The sequence below is a fragment of the Papaver somniferum genome, chromosome 8 (genome assembly GCF_003573695.1).
Source record: "Papaver somniferum cultivar HN1 chromosome 8, ASM357369v1, whole genome shotgun sequence".
NCBI lineage: Eukaryota > Viridiplantae > Streptophyta > Magnoliopsida > Ranunculales > Papaveraceae > Papaver > Papaver somniferum.
In genome coordinates, this window is record NC_039365.1 from 49,719,272 (window position 1) to 49,735,859 (window position 16,588).

The 16,588-nt window shown below is 36.2% G+C and overlaps 1 protein-coding gene across 1 annotated transcript; it reads left to right on the forward strand.

The window, feature by feature from the left end:
- Positions 1–365: 365 nt before the first annotated feature.
- LOC113303087 (DNA-binding protein HEXBP-like) lies at positions 366–5,168 on the forward strand. Its single transcript, XM_026552081.1, has 5 exons — positions 366–864; positions 1,168–1,309; positions 2,727–2,818; positions 3,895–4,003; positions 4,815–5,168. Exons 1-5 carry the CDS (start codon positions 559–561, stop codon positions 5,018–5,020), a joined length of 855 nt encoding a protein of 284 aa, XP_026407866.1. The 5' UTR covers positions 366–558; the 3' UTR covers positions 5,021–5,168.
- The last annotated feature ends 11,420 nt before the right edge of the window (positions 5,169–16,588 follow it).

The following is a 16,588-nucleotide window of genomic DNA, read 5'->3' on the forward strand; positions in this document are numbered from 1 at the left end:
TAATTTACCGCCTTGGTATATATCAAGGATGATAATAGAATGAAGCCACGGTGACAACCAGGGATGGAGCCACCCCAGTGTAAGGGTATCTATCCATCATAAGCCTTTCCTCATTTGAACCTTGCCGTTAATTTTAATAGCTTGTTTGGATATCAAAAGCATATTTCAAAAATAAAATTATTTTGCTTCAGAAAAAGTTGACTTTACTGCTTCTAAAAATCGTTCTGAAATAATACTGGCAAACTGAATAGATTTTTCAGACTTCCAGAAATTGAAAAACAAAATACCCTAAAGAGTGCAAGTGCAACTGTGGTAAACAAGAGTGCCCAAAATGGTAGCACTTTAGAAGGTTTCGGATCGAGAATAGACGTACATGCGTTGCCAATCACCCATAAGGGTTTATGAGCCCTCTCTTCTCTAGTCTCTTCCTTGTCTTCTTTCAAAGGTTTTGGTACTACAAACATAAATCTGCCCCCTTCTTCTTGTTCTTCCTCTAAAGGTTCCACAACTCTTTCTAAGAGAAACCTGCTTCTATCTCGGACCCTTGGAATAGAAAAAATGGTATCCCAAAGGCAAAAACTAGCTCGGAAGAAATTCAAAGAGGAAAACCCAGGATTGTTTCCCAAAGCAGAACCTACTCCTCCAAAAAACCCTAATTCCAAAAAGAAAAAGAAGAAGAGTAAGTTTAAACCAAATAAAAAAGATGGACCAGATAGTAAAGGAGTAAAAACCAATAAGACAAGCTTCAGAAAACACCCGCTTAGAGTCCCTGGAATGAAACCAGGTGAAAGCTGTTACATCTGCAAAGGTGTAAATCATATTGCCAAAAATTGCCCTGAAAAAGATCAGTGGGAGAAGAACAAGGTTATTATTTTATCTCCTTTTGTTATTTTTACACGTCAGTTTTCATTTGTTTTTGTTAATCTTCAAGGTTCAAATAGGTGAAAGAAGACAATGGCAAGACTTTCACCCAAACATCTTTTTTTAGTAGTGTAATTAGTAATAGTTTGTTTCTGTTTCTGTTACTGAATTAATAGAAATGAAGAGCTTTCCCTTGCAAACATTGTGTACGCTTAATTACAATTGGAAGATTGTCTATTTTTATTTTATTTTTTATAAGCAGAAAGGTTGTCTATTGGTAGTGGTTAATAGTCCCTTTTTTCGTAGATTTGCTTGCTTTGCCGTCACCGTGGGCATAGTTTGAAGAACTGTCCAGACAAGATAGACGAAACTGTAGACAGCAAGTTTTGTTATAATTGTGGAGTAGCTGGACATCCACTTTCCAGATGCCCTCAACCTCTTCAAGATGGTATATTCTTCTCTACTAACTATTATTTTGAATATTTTTATTTCATTTTAGAAATCTTTTACACTTTCAGTAATCACTTTGGTAACAATGGTACTATCAGTTGCGTAAATTAGCATTTTTGGTTTTGTAGTTGAAAACATGAAAAGGAAGGTGTAATTTTTTCTCGAACATGAGTCTAAGATTTGTTGATTTATACAAGAGAATAGGAAAAACCAAAGTATGCATGTGCTCCAAGGAGAATAGACTCTCGAAACTTGCAATTTTGCATCTTGAAACTCTGAAATTGGTTTGCAATTGTGTTCATAAACCAGACACCATAAAACAAGGCTATGTGTGCTTCAAGAAAGCCTTTATCATTTAGTGGCTTCAGACCCAAGGTGTATTTGTAGCTGTTGCTCTCGGAGAAAATTTGTTGCTCACCTGTATGGCGTGTTTGGTTGGAGGGGATAGAGTCACTTTCCCGTGAACACAATTCCATTTCCATGTTTGGTAAATAGAAATTGAGGGGGAATAAGAATAGGATTCCTCCCCAATAGGGGAATTCAGAACCATGAGGGGTGGTGGGTATAGGATCCCCCTCCTAAGGGAATATGATTCCTGGGAATGGAATTTTCTTCCCACTATCCAAACATACTCCCTCTGTTCTTTTTTAATAGGCTGGTTTTGTTTTTAGAGAAATTTAAGGAAATTAAGAGAACTAATCATTGAAAGTGGTCCTCATGACACTTGTCAATAAAAGAAGTGAAGTGAAATGGTCCCCATGACACTTGTCAGTTAAAGAAGTAAAGTGAAATGGTCCACATGACACTTGTCATCAAAAGAAGTTAAGAGAAAAATGGTCTTAAAAAACTAAAGTAACATTTGACTTTCCTAATTAGGAAACCAGCCTATTTTTTCGAAACATTTATTTAAGAAACCAACCTATTAAAAAGGAACGGAGGGAGTATGTGTTAGGGATGAGGTCACATTCCACTTAATGGTTTTGAATCTGTGCTTTTGGCCCAAAACACTTCTCCAAATGAGTGGCAGCTCACACGGAATTAGGTGTAAGACTTGGTACGGAGATGTTCTGCATATTATCTGCCACATCAGTTGAGGTTCCCATCCGATTCAACTTAGGCCATGTAGCATTATGTTGGAAGACCTCCAATGCAAATCTCGCTCGAGTTATTTACAGTCATAAAAAAATTATTAATTGAGGGATTAGTTGTCTAATCAAGATTTCTATTATCTTGATAATGAGCAACTTAGCATGATGGTTGTAACTTAACTTTTACATGTACGTTAATATATAACCTGCATGTCATAAACATTAATATCAGGAAATATTAGAAAAACGGCAGTCTTTGCTTATTGTCAACTGTTAATGCTTTGGTGGTATTCAATGAATCATGAAGCATTTACTTTATGAATGCAGGTGGTACAAAATTTGCTAGTTGCTTTATATGCAACGAGCGTGGGCATTTGAGTAAAAACTGCCCCAAAAATACACATGGAATCTATCCTAAGGTAATTTGTGCTCTCACTGATGTTTATTTTCTTTGGAGTTATTCAGAATTTGTCTTACTTCTTATCTGAGGCGTATGACAACTAATATATTCTGTTCAGCATCTTCATTCAAGTAGGCATGTTCTTTGTATGTTGCGTCTGTAAGTGCTAATTGTTTCCCTACCTTTTCGGAGATGACACTGTCAATTTATTTCATGCTGTAAAGTTGGTATTATCTTTAAAACAACGCTGGTTGAACTTTCTTACAAGCCTCTGTGTTGGTGTCAGACACTGGTATACGGTATTATACTCAGTGAGTTGCAAAACTTAAAAGCGCGAGACGTATTCTACTAACACAAAATAGTTGTATCTGTTGTGCTTTTAGAGCTAACCACATTACATTCCCTAGAACCATAATTCATACTTATCTTATATGAAAACAAATACAAGATTGGAAGTTAATTTAAGTTGTTAGTTGCTATATTGTAAAGCAGGAGTGCGCATACAACACCAACAGCAAATGGAGGTTCAGATTTGTTGTTGTTGTCCACTCGCAGTCTAGCTTATGTTTACTTCCACCAGACACCAGTAAAGTACATATTTTTTTCTTCATATCATCACAAGTGAGAGGTTCATATAAGATATAGATTTGAGACAAAAATAGGGATAAGTAGTACGTTTCCACTTTGTCATTGAGGTGAGAGAGAAATTGAACGGACAATTTTTGATCAAAAAAATGTGAAAGAAATTGTAAATTAGACAGAGACAATTATAATGTTAGTCCCGTACCCCAAGTTATACATCTAATCACATGGATAATTAATCTTGCTTCAACACAATAACAGCGCGACCTCATTAGTGCCGAAGGCACGTGTGTGTCGCTAGTAGCTCTTAATATCAAAATCACAAATGTTGTTGATTATGGCGAAGTCATGGGGGCATTTCTAATGTAGTCAAGTCTAAATACTCTCTAAAGTGCCAGAAGGGTGGGATCACGGTCAGTGTTGTGTTGGTACCTAATGACGAGGCAAATAGCAGAAAGTGAATTGTCCTGGCTATGTAGGATTCTATTAATTTTCTTTCATGTATTTGTGTAGGGTGGTTCCTGTAAAATATGTGGTGGAATAACACATCTGGCTAAAGATTGTCCTAACAAAAGGAACTTGTCATCAAATGCTAGCGGCGGAGTGGGAAGCATCCGTGCTGGTATGTTTCTGAGTTGCATGTTTGACTTTCAATCCTTTAATGTTTTCATGACGCACTTCAATGTCGTTTGTTTGTTTTTGCTGCTATTTTTAGTCTAGCAAGACTTCAAAAAGGCTTGTGTAGTATGAGTATGTTAAGCAAACAAGAAACAAAAATTAGGTAACTATATCTTGAAAATCTTTTCCCAGTTCACCTTAATTCATCCTTCAAGGGGAAAAAAGAAAGAAAAAAGAAAGTAAAAATAGAATTGACACTTGGACTTGTAAGAATTTGACAATAAATTGCTGCACAAAAAATAAAAGGATAAAGAATACTTTTTGACTGTCACTCATAGCATTCGTGATCCGTGTTTGCATCTCTCTTGCAAGTGACTCGACCAAATTGTTACGCTAAAGAACAAGATAGAATGAAATGTGAAGAGGAGGAGAGCTGAGGGACTTTTACCATGGTGCTACTAAAAGTGTTTGAGCTATGAGACGAAGCTATGTTTTTTTTTTTTCGAAAAAAAAAAAGGTCTTTTTCATCGGATCATTGCTAGATTGGAATTTTACTAGAAAACACTTTCTTCTTCCACTTTCTATAAAATTATTATATTAACATCATCAGTGTGTCTGAGATGGATGGATGAGGTGATAATATCAGTGTCTATGGTGTTAATTTTACCTAACGTGTCACTCCAAGTTTTGTGTATACTTGCTTGAAGATACCCACAAAACATAAGTATAACATTGATGGTTATTTCTTTTTTTTTGTCTGATCTAGAATTTGATTGTTTGACAGTACTAATCTTGCTGTGTTATTTATTGCCCAGCAAACGAGTACGAAGGAAAACCAAGAGTGACCAAGATCGTCAGTGGAGATGATCTCGAAGATGATTTTATGATGGAGGAAGCTGATGAAGGCAATAAAAGTACTTCTATGAGCACCAAGTTTGCTTCTTTAGGAGTCCAAAATGAAAAGTACGCTGCTGTAAAACCAAAGAAACAAGGTCCCAAAGTAGTTAATTTTTTTGGTTAAGAGTGTGCCTTTATCTTTGATAACTGCTTCTACTTGATTTTTGTTGTTGGAAGATTATAAGTTACACATACTTCTATTGTGTTGGTTCTTATAACGAAACTGCACATTGGAGAATTTTGCAACAGGAAAACTCTTTTTCTTTACTTAATGGAAATTCAATTTTCACGTGAAAATGCACAAAGAGGTCCCAGTTGTAAGAATGTCCACCCGTTCATGTATGATGTGTTGAGCTATATTAACTATTTTTTTTTTTCCAATAATAAATGGACATTATTTTTTTTTCCAGTAATAAAAGGATTTTTTTTTTTTTGAAAGTTGCATTTGAACTACGGGAAAAAGTTCACACTTCGTGGGCACGTGCACGTCCCACCGCGTCGTCCGATACAATTGAATTTAAGAAGGGGGGAACTTTTTTTTTTTTTTTTTTTTGATTTTTTGAAAAGAAGAGGGGGGGAATTAATAAAAGGGGAAAATTTTTTCTAGTCCAAAAAGACCTTTATTATATTAGAAATCCGTCAATAAGGTACCACATATTTATTTATTGTAGGAAATACCATATGGTCTTAGGAATAATATATTAGAGAGATTCTAGTCCAATTGACTCAGTCATGTGTCTGTTTGGTCCTATTTGGGAAAATATATTATAGTTTGGTCCTAAAAATTATGGGTTGGTCCTAGGGTGATGTAATTTTCATTCTGTGGTGGCAGAAATACCCTTATATTATTGTTTGGTCCTAGAAAATAATGGTTTGGTCCTAGGATGACCACATATATACCAAAATTACTAGAAAATATCTCATTCTCAGATTTACTTTCTCTCTCATCTTCTTTTCTTTTTCGGATCTACTTTTCTCTCTCTCTTTTCTTTTTTTTTCTTGATGATTTGATCAGATTTGATGTTGAAGACGATGACGAACTCGATCTACTTGATGAAGACGACGACGATCTCATGTTGTTGCTGCTGCTTGTGTTGAAGATGAAGATGAACTCTGTTTTTTAGGGTTTTTTCTGTTGCCGTTTTGATAAAGAAGAAGATGAAGACGATGATGTTGTTGTTTATGTTGAAGCCGACGATGAAGATGATATTGAAGACGTCGATGAATATGATGTTGTTGAAATCGATGAAGAAGATGAAGATTTGGGTGTTTTTCGTCGTTTTTTGTTGCTGCTATTGTTGAAGATGAATGACGACGATGAATTTTGATGAAGTTCTTTGTTGTTGCTGTTGTTGTTGAAGATGAAGATGATGCTGCTGATGTTTTTATATGGAGTTCATTCCAGAAATGAAGTCTGGTTTGTATAGGTTTTTATATGGACTTCATTCCTGGAATGAACTCTGGTTTGTATAGGTTTTTATACGGACTTCATTTCTGGAATGAACTCTGGTTTGTATAGGTTTTATATGGACTTCATTTCTGGAATGAAGTCTGTTTTTTTAGGTTTTTATATGGACTTCATTTCTGGAATGAACTCTGGTTTGTGTAGGTTTTTATATGGACTTCATTTCTGGAATGAAGTCTGTTTTTTTAGGTTTTTATATGGACTTCATTTCTGGAATGAAGTCTGTTTTTTTAGGTTTTTATATGAACTTCATTTCTGGAATGAAGTCTGTTTTTTTAGGTTTTTATATGGACTTCATTTCTGGAATGAACTCTGGTTTGTGTAGGTTTTTATATGGACTTCATTTCTGGAATGAAGTCTGTTTTTTTAGGTTTTTATATGGACTTCATTTCTGGAATGAAGTCTGTTTTTTTAGGTTTTTATATGGACTTCATTTCTGGAATGAAGTCTGTTTTTTTAGGTTTTTATATGGAGTTCATTTCTACAATGAACTCTGTTTTTTTAGGTTTTTATATGGAGTTCATTTCTGGAATGAACTTTGTTTTCTAGGTTTTATAGGGAGTTCATTTTCTGGAATGAACTCTGTTTTTTAGGTGGTTTCTGAAAAAATAAGCAGAAATTAACAGGAGTTTATTTTGAAGAATGAACTGCTACAAAAAAAAATTAACACGGAAGGGTATTTTTGTCCATTTAAATATTTTTAAATAATTATGGACCAAACAATAAAGGCGTTTGACCAAAGGACTAAACAGACATGGGCCCTTATTTATTTTTGATAAAGGGAAATTATATAAGACTAAATGAAGGAAATTACAGAGTTGGAATCACTGAGCTTTGCTATCCAGATAGCCTTGCATGATCATCCATATTGTTTGAGTCTATTACAACATCATTAAACTTTATAAGGTACTTAACTAGTTTATCAGCAAAATAATTATAGCTTCTTTTTATATAGTGATAGGAGACATTAGCACAAAATTTCTTGTCTTCCCATATCTTCATTAAACAGGCTTTATTTCTCCAGTCAACAACAATCAAATTGTTCTTCATTCCATTTATGATGTTTTGATTGTCATTGAGAAAGATTAAATTATCTAGTCATTTCCTTCTCGCCAATCTGGTAGCTTCTTTACAAGCTCTTGCTTCTGCTTCATCTGAGCTGTTGCATCTACCTGATCCACCTGTGAAATCACAAACATCTCCATTAGTATTCGTAAAAATCACACCATAAGCAAACTTCTTAGACTTTTCCTTATGGCAACATCAAATAGAATGAAATTTCTTTTATTCATGTTTTCTATTTGTTCTAGTTTGCATTTTGGACGAAAAACATTACACACCGTTTTTTTTTGTGTGTTTTGTCAACTCTATTCTTCCTACAGGTCAAGTGCTCATTCAAGTCTTTTTTGATCAACTCTATTAGTTTTTTTGGACATAGCTTTATCTTATCAAATACCACTCTACATCTATATTTCCAAATGTGCCAGAGAATAAGAACAAAAGTATCTTTGTTATCCTTATCTTCCAACCATTGAATAGACCAATCTTTATAGTTCTTGTTAGCTACCATATAGAATATAGAAGTGAAAGATAAACCTCTCCAAATAGCTTCAGAGAATATGCATTTCGAAAATAAGTGGTCTATGCTTTCATATGTAGTATTGTTACACAAGGGGCAATCGGTATCAATTGGAACATATTTACCTATAATTTCTCTAACGGGTAAACATTCACTGAGTGTTTTCCAAAGAAAAGTTTTAACTCTGGGCATTACATTAAGTGCCATACCTTTTTCCAACCTACTTTTTTATGCATGTTATTTTTATCTCCTATTAAAATTATAAGCCGATTTAACTGAAACATTTCCATTTTTTGTTCCCAACCATTTTAATGTTGTCTTTACCATCTATGCTAAAGGCTCTAAGGATTTTATCTCTTTAACTGAATCTTCATCAAACAGGTGCTCAATTAAATTTTTGTTCCAGTTTCCGTTATTTTCTATAATATCCGCTACTTTTGTGAACTGAGGATTAATGATATTTCCTTTAGGTTTTGAAATTTTTCTCTCTGGAAGCCATCTATCTTGCCATAATTTAATTTTTTCACCATTTCCTACTTCCCAAATATGATTTTCTTTGATAACTTCTATTCCTTTACAGATACTTGTGCACACCCAAGATCTGACTGACTTCTTTTTATATCCTAGGGGGTCTGTTTTGGGAAAATACTTACATTTTAGGATAATACTCCACATTTTGTCCGGATTTTCTAACAATCTCCAAGCTAACCTTGTTAACAGAGCTAAATTAAACTTATGAGGATTTTTCAGACCTTGATCTGATTTTTTAATTGAGTTGTAGTAAAAAGTTCGTTGAGACTTGTGAAAGCAAAAGATTTTAGATATAATGAAATTTAAAAACAAACAAAACTTAATTCAAGATTATTAGGAATAACCAAGACACTGATTCCACTATCACACATGAATAAATTATGGCAAATAATCCAAAACTCTAATTGTCTTTTAAATCCCTTATTTCTTAATACACAAATAATCAGGCAAATTCTCAAATATCAATTGTATTCCCTAAGCATAGATTATCAATTGACTAAACAAAGTATAACCTATCAGATTGAATCACAACTAATTAAGAAAATTATGCAAACAATTTAAAACTCTGCAAAAGCAGTGATTGAGTGAATTATAAATTATAAATTATAAATTAGAGAAAATAAAATAGTTACCAATTATTCATGCGTAAATAGCTTCCTCATTGCCTTGGTTGTGGGAGATTTAGCTCATTATCATGTTGGAAACACGCTCAAAAGTTGATTTCATTGCTCAAATGGTGTTTACAAATGATGAAAAGGGAGATATAATTCCAAACCGGGTTTGTAACGCTTATAATTGTTGCAAACCAAAGAAGGATACAGAGGATGTGTCACTGTTACTGTAGCTCTAAGACTATCGCCGAGCAGTCGCAAATACTGTAGCAAAAACGACTGCTTATGTGGGTCTATGTTCTTCGTGTTCTTCAATGGCAGCAGCAGCAGGTTTCTCTGGTGATCGTGTTTCGCCTATGTGATGTTCCGAATCCCTCCCAAACTCTTCGTCCCCACTGTATTACTCCTCAACTCCTTATATAGCCTCTTATGCACAAGAAATATCCTCCATAACTCCATGTAATTCTCCATTAATGACCTTTATGCTCCACGGAAGTTCACAGGGAATAATTACCATTTTAATTCCTTCACGCGTATGTTGTATGCAGATTCACTCCTACACGCTGGAAAAATAACTTAGATTGAGTTTATCTCTTTGTAGCACACGGAACCTTCCCAAAGGCACGACCAAAATCCCATAATATCTCGAGTAGATATTCTTCCCTGTCCTAAAGAGAATACGTGTAATCATCCTTCCTTTTAGATCGTACAACACATACAAACCCTGTTTAAGTGTAACAGGGTGTTTCCAATTCGTAATTGCATCCAAATCCTACTGAAACTTCCCAAATTTATCATTAACTTCTCACTCTCTTTTTTTCTTCTCCCGGCTTATCCAGCCCAACTGGATCAAATCCATCGAGCATACCAAGCCTGTTAAGACGAAACAGGCCTATCACAATAGATTCCAGTGATTGAATCTCTTTAAATCCAGTCCAGGAGATGAACCCTAATTTCAGCCAGCTTCACACACTGTTTTCCCGCCAAAAATATTCAAACCGTGGGGAAGAAAGGGTTGCCCCTTATCCAGAGTAGGATGCGAATAGCAGGTGGATATCTTGGGGTGCAAATAGTGATCGAGGTGCCCCTTAGTAATTGAGTGCCCCTTAGCAAAAACTGGGGTCCGAATAGCAAATCTCCTCCGGGGGTCCAAATAGCACTTTTCGAGCAACTTTTTCCATACAAGTGTATTTCTCTAAAAGCACCTACAAACACATAAAACACCATAATAAGCACACAATCAAGCACTAACAATAGAGACACTGAGGACAATTCAGACACAAAGATATGTCTATCAAAATACCCCCAAACTTATTATTTGCTAGTCCTCGAGCAAAAATAATCTAGAAAATAAAATGACTACACTTAGCACGTGCAGCAAGCCGTTAAACCGCTAGGTGGCCCTAGCGGCGGAGTGTTGTCTCCGGAGGGTTTACCAGAGGTGTACCCACAAAACCTTTACTCCAGACCCTAGCTATTTACGCAGAACCTTGGAAGGCACTAAAGAATCTCCTTGGTTGGCATACAAACATTGACTATAGGAGGAAGTACCCTGATGCGAAATTCCAATTGTTGTACACGAGTTTGCATTCAGCATACTATAATTTATATATAAGTGACAGAGCTCTACTCAGATAGTTTCTAGACATCATAACCGGAGTCAACCAATCACATTGAAAGATTAAGAAGATGGATAAAGAAAAAAAATAGATGGTTAAAGTGAACGGTGTTTCCCATATCTGTCTGAAGGCCTCTGCCAAGATGATCCTATCCTAATGGACTGAGATACCGGTCTGACTAATATCAACATAACTGGCATATACAAAGGGACCAGTGGTCGATAAACCTAACTCTAGGTCAACACAACTGGCATATACAAGGGGACCAGTGGTCGATAAACCTAACGGTGCTTTCATGAATAGACTCTTTAGATGTTTCCATCTAATCAGATTGGTTCCTCAACTCCTACAACCAAGATGTTCCCATCCATTTAGATTGGTTAGTGCCAACCTTAATAAGCATAAATTTCTAGGCTCTGGAGTTTATTTATTGCAACGAAAAGCTAACAAAAATTTTCTTCCCCACCCCCAAACTTAAATCTAACATTGTCCTCAATGTTTCTAATGAAAGAGCAATACCAAAAAAAAGCAAAGTAACATGAGGAATCAGTAAAGAGAGAAGTCGAAAAGATAGTACCTGGGTGAAGAGAGAAATCAAAAACTAATATACAACATACAATCGCCTCGATGGTCAATCAAGGGTAAACAGGGTCCTCCAGAGGGACCTCCTCAACATCACCTGTAGGAAAGGGCTCTAAAAAGGGTTTCAATCTCTGACCGTTAATCTTCGAAGAAATATTACCATCTGGTGTCTCGATCTCAACAGCCCCATGAGGAAAGACAGTGCGAACAATAAAATGACCCGTCCACCGAGAATGTAACATCCAAGGGAAAAGATGCAAGCGGGTATCATACAGAAGAACTTTTTGACCTGGAGAAAATGACTTCCTTAAAATATTCTTATCATGCACAAGTTTCATTTTGTTCTTATACTCCTTCGCATTATCGTAAGCATCTATACGAATCTCTTCCAACTCATTGAGTTGGAGTTTCCTATGGGCTCCTGCCTTGTCAAGTGAAAAATTTAGCTGCTTAACAGCCCAATGATAAGCATGTAAATGCTACATTTTATACCCATATTTATATTAGCTAGGATACAATATTTTAGTTGCTAATACTATTTTAGTGCTTTTGTAGAAAGTACAAGTGAATTCGATCATCCAGCGAATAAACAGTAAAATGTGAGACTTAATGGTGTTTGCGACGAAAATTGCAAAATGTGGTTGGCCTGGTATTTCCATATATCAGCAACCACAATGATGAAACGTGGTTGGCCTGGTATTTCCATGTATCAGCAACCACAATGATGAAATGGGGTTGGCCTGGTATTTCCATATATCAGCAACCACAATGATCAATTATGCTGGCCTGGTATTTCTATATATCAACAACACTTATTATGCTGGCCTGGTATTTCTATATATCAGCAGCACTTATTATGTTGGTCTGGTATATCCATATATATCAGCAGCATAGAATTATTTCACATGTGAGGTCACAATTGGCAGACAAATTTTAATTTGCTCTTCAATTAATGCATGGTGAAGCGAGTCGACGTCAGCACACTAATGCCACCTAAGATTGGTCAAGAGTGACTTTATTATTATTAGCATAATAATGGAAGAATATCACCTCCATGAACACGTGCAAATGAAGTGCAAATGAAGAAAAAGGAAAGATTAACATATCTTGTCCTTACATAAGTTCTCTTGCTATATATACATAAAGAATCTGAAGGAATATTTGAGACCAAATGACGTCATTTGTGCAAATACAGTTAAGGTGGGCCCAGCACATGCAAGAAAATATCATGCTTTTTAAATGAAATTATTTCATTTCTTTGGTGGTTTCATATACTATGGAAAGTGGATATTTGGTGATACTTTACAATGTTTCGTCATATTATGACACGCGGCACAATATTATTGGGCGGATTGTATTTCATGACATGTGGCAGACTTCTATTGGGAGGTGATGTGGCGATGACGTGAATTCATCTGTGGGCTATATTTATGTGTTGTTTCAAAATGAAAAGGGGGAGGCGGCCGCAGAGCCGTTGACAGAGAGAAGAGGCGACAAGGGTTTGGTGTATTTGAGTTTTCTTTTCTCATGGTTTGCTAAGTTGTTTGTTAGGGTTTAGATTGAAGCCAATTTATTTATATGAACTCTACGATGATATTTCTAATAATGATTCATTTATTAGTGATTTCTCTTCATATAGCTTGGTGTTTAATCGATTACGTGATTTTCTTGATTAATTATACTTTTCAATTGATATAGCGTGCTTGGTTAAATTATTTGACGCAATATGCTTTAGGATTGATATGTAATACTTTAGAATCATTACCCGTGAAGCGAAGGAAATTATAGCAGAGAAACCATATTTTAGAATTTAAACATATTTTCTTTCGAGACATGAGATTGATTTCTAAATTTGTCTTGAGTAATAAATAGAGATTAGTCGAGTTTATATGATTGAACTGGTGGAAATCGAAAACCTTAACAACCTGTTACCCATTTTGTTTATTGTTAGAATTATTTATTATTTCATTTTGTCCCGAATATCTGAAAAATCGTCAAACATCACCTTATTGATTTGTTAGTTTTTGGTATTAGTTAGTAGTAGTATTTTCACACTCCTCGTGGGAACGACCTGTATTTGTCATTATCTACTAGTTAGACACTGTGCACTTGCAGTATTATTATTGTAGGTTTCCGAACCTACCACCCAATAAGCTGTATGTTCTAACTCAACAGGTAAATGACATGACTTTCCATACACAATCCGATAAGGCGACATTCTAATGGTGGTATTAAACGCAGTACGGTAAGCCCATAAGGCATCAGTAAGCCTAGACGAACAGTCTTTCCGATTAGGATTAACTGTTTTCTCTAATATAGGTTTTATCTCCCTATTGGAAACTCTACTTGACCACTCGTCTGTGGATGATACGGGGTAGCTACCTTATGTGTAATACCATATTTCTTCATCAAAAGCCTAAAAGGTCCATTACAAAAGTGCGACCCTCCATCACTAATTATAGCTCGCGGTGTACCAAAACGTGTAAGTATATTATTTTTCAAGAACTCAATCACAACCCTATGGTCATTGGTTTTACACGCAACCGCCTCAATCCACTTAGATACATAGCCTACAGCGACAAGGATGTAAAGGTTACCAAAAGAATTAGGAAACGGACCCATAAAGTCAATACCCCACACATCAAAGACCTCAACAACTAAAATAGGGTTCAAGGGCATCATGTTCCTACAGGAAATGGTTCCTAACTTCTGGAAACGCTCACAAGTAACACATTTACTATGGGAGTCTTTAAACAACGAAGGTCAGTAGAATCCACACTGCAATATCTTAGCAGCAGTCTTCTTAGCACTTAAGTGACCCCCACAAGCATGATCATGACAAAAGGAGATAACTGGACTGGTCACTCTCAGGTATACATCTCCTAATAATCTGGTCTGGACAATACTTAAAAAAATAAGGATCATCCCAAAAGAAGTGTTTCACCTTGGCTAAAAACCTAAAACGATCTTGTTTACTCCAATGTTGGAGCATTCGACCAGTAACAAGATAATTCACTATATTCGCATACCAAGGTGCTTGAGTAACAAAGAACAGTTTTTCATCAGGAAAACTATCCCTAACAGGAGGAGAATCATTAAGGGTATCCACAACAAGCCTAGACAAGTGGTCTGCTACTACATTTTCTGCACCTTTTTTTATCTCTAATGTCTAAGGAAAATTCCTGCAAGAGTAGGATCCATCTAATCAATCTAGGTTTAGTATCCTTCTTGGAAAGAAGATACTTCAAAGCAGCATGATCAGTAAAGATTATGACCTTAGAACCTAAGAGGTAGGATCTAAACTTGTCTAAGTTAATAGTTCCTTCTCCGTAGTGGTATAGTTCAACTGGGCATCATTCAGAGTTTTTCTAGCATAGTAAATCACATGAAGTAACTTATTTTCTCGCTGACCTAGCACAAAACCAATAGCATAATATGAAGCATCACACATGATCTCAAAGGTTAGGTTCCAGTTGGGTGTCTGGACTATGGGGGCGGTAGTGAGTAAATTCTTAAGATTCTCAAAATCCTCTAAACAAGCATCATCAAAGACAAACTTAACGTCTTTTGCAAGCAAATTGCAAAGAGGTCTAGAAATCAAGCTAAAATCCTTAATGAATCGACGATAAAAACCTGCATGTCCTAAGAATGACCTAATATCTGTTACGCTTTTTGGGACCTGTAAAGTTTTAATAAGGTCAACTTTGGCTCTATCTACCTCTATACCCTTCGAAGATACGATATGCCCTAGAACAATTCCTGAACGAACCATGAAGTGACATTTCTCCCAATTAAGCACTAAATTCTTTTCCTTACACCTAGTCAAAACTAATGACAAATGATGTAAGCACTCATCGAAAGACGAACCAAACACTGAAAAAGCATCCATAAAGACCTCTAAGAACCGTTCTACCATGTCAGAAAATATGCTCATCATACAACGCTGAAAGGTCGCAGGAGCATTACATAGCCGAAAGGCATGCATCTATACGAAAAGGTACCAAAGGTACAGGTAAAAGTGGTTTTCTCTTGGTCTTCTGGGGAAATAACAACCTGATTATAACCTCAGTATCCATCTAAAAAGCAATAATGGCTACGTCCAGCTAATCTCTCTAGCATTTGGTCGATGAAGGGAAGGGGAAAGTGGTCCTTCCTAGTGACCTTGTTCAATTTCCTATAGTCAATACAGACACACCAACCCGTGGTCACCCGGGTTGGGATTAACTCATTGTTATCATTCTGGACTACAGTAATACCGTATTTCTTGGGAACAACCTGAACGGGGCTGACCCACTTACTGTCTGAAATGGGGTAGATAATGCCTGCATCTAACAACTTAAGAACCTCGGTTCGAACTACTTATTTCATATTAGGGTTCAGTCGACGATGCATCTCCCTAGAAGGTTTGGTGTCACTCTCTAAATAGATCTGATGCATACAATCAGTAGTACTTATACCCTTAATGTCTTCTATGGTCCACCCTAAATCTTCCTTGTTATTATTAAGGACGGTCACTAGCCTACTTTCCTGATCATTATCCAAGTCAGATGCTATAATCACAGGTAAAGTTTCCGATGGGCCTAAAAACACATACTTCGGGGAAACTGGTAATGGTTTAAGGTCCAACTTAGGAGGATTTTCTAACGAAGGAACTAGGGTAGACTCAGAAACGGGTAGAGGTTCGAACTTAGGTTTCCAGCCATTACTGGTGTCTATCAAAGGGGTTGAATCTAACAAAGCATTCACCTCATTAATCACATCGCCATCATCAAAATCAATCCCAAAGTGGCTAGGCATTTCTCTAATGGATCTTCTAACAAAGTGTTTGGTAATGACTCCTCGACTAATGTTCCTATCATGTTCACCTCTTATATGCTCGAGTTATCTAGTTCAGAGGGTAGCTTACTAATATTAAAAATTTCAGCTCAATAGTCATATTACCAAAAGACAAATTCATAATACCATTTCGACAGTTAATGATCACATTGGATGTAGCTAAAAATGGGCGACCTAAAATCACTCGTATTTGGTTCTCTGGGTCAGGGACAGGTTGGGTATCTAGGATAACAAAATCCACTGGATAAATAAACTTGTCGACCTCAATAAGAACGTCCTCGATCACACCACGAGAAATTTTAACGGACCTATCAGCTAACTGAAGTATCATATGGGTAGGTTTCATCTCACCAAGTCCTAGCTTAAGGTACACATGGTATGGCAGTAAGTTCACACTGGCTCTTAAGTCAAGCAAAACTTTCCCGACACGGTATTTACCTATTGTGCAAGAAATAGTAGGGGACCCTAG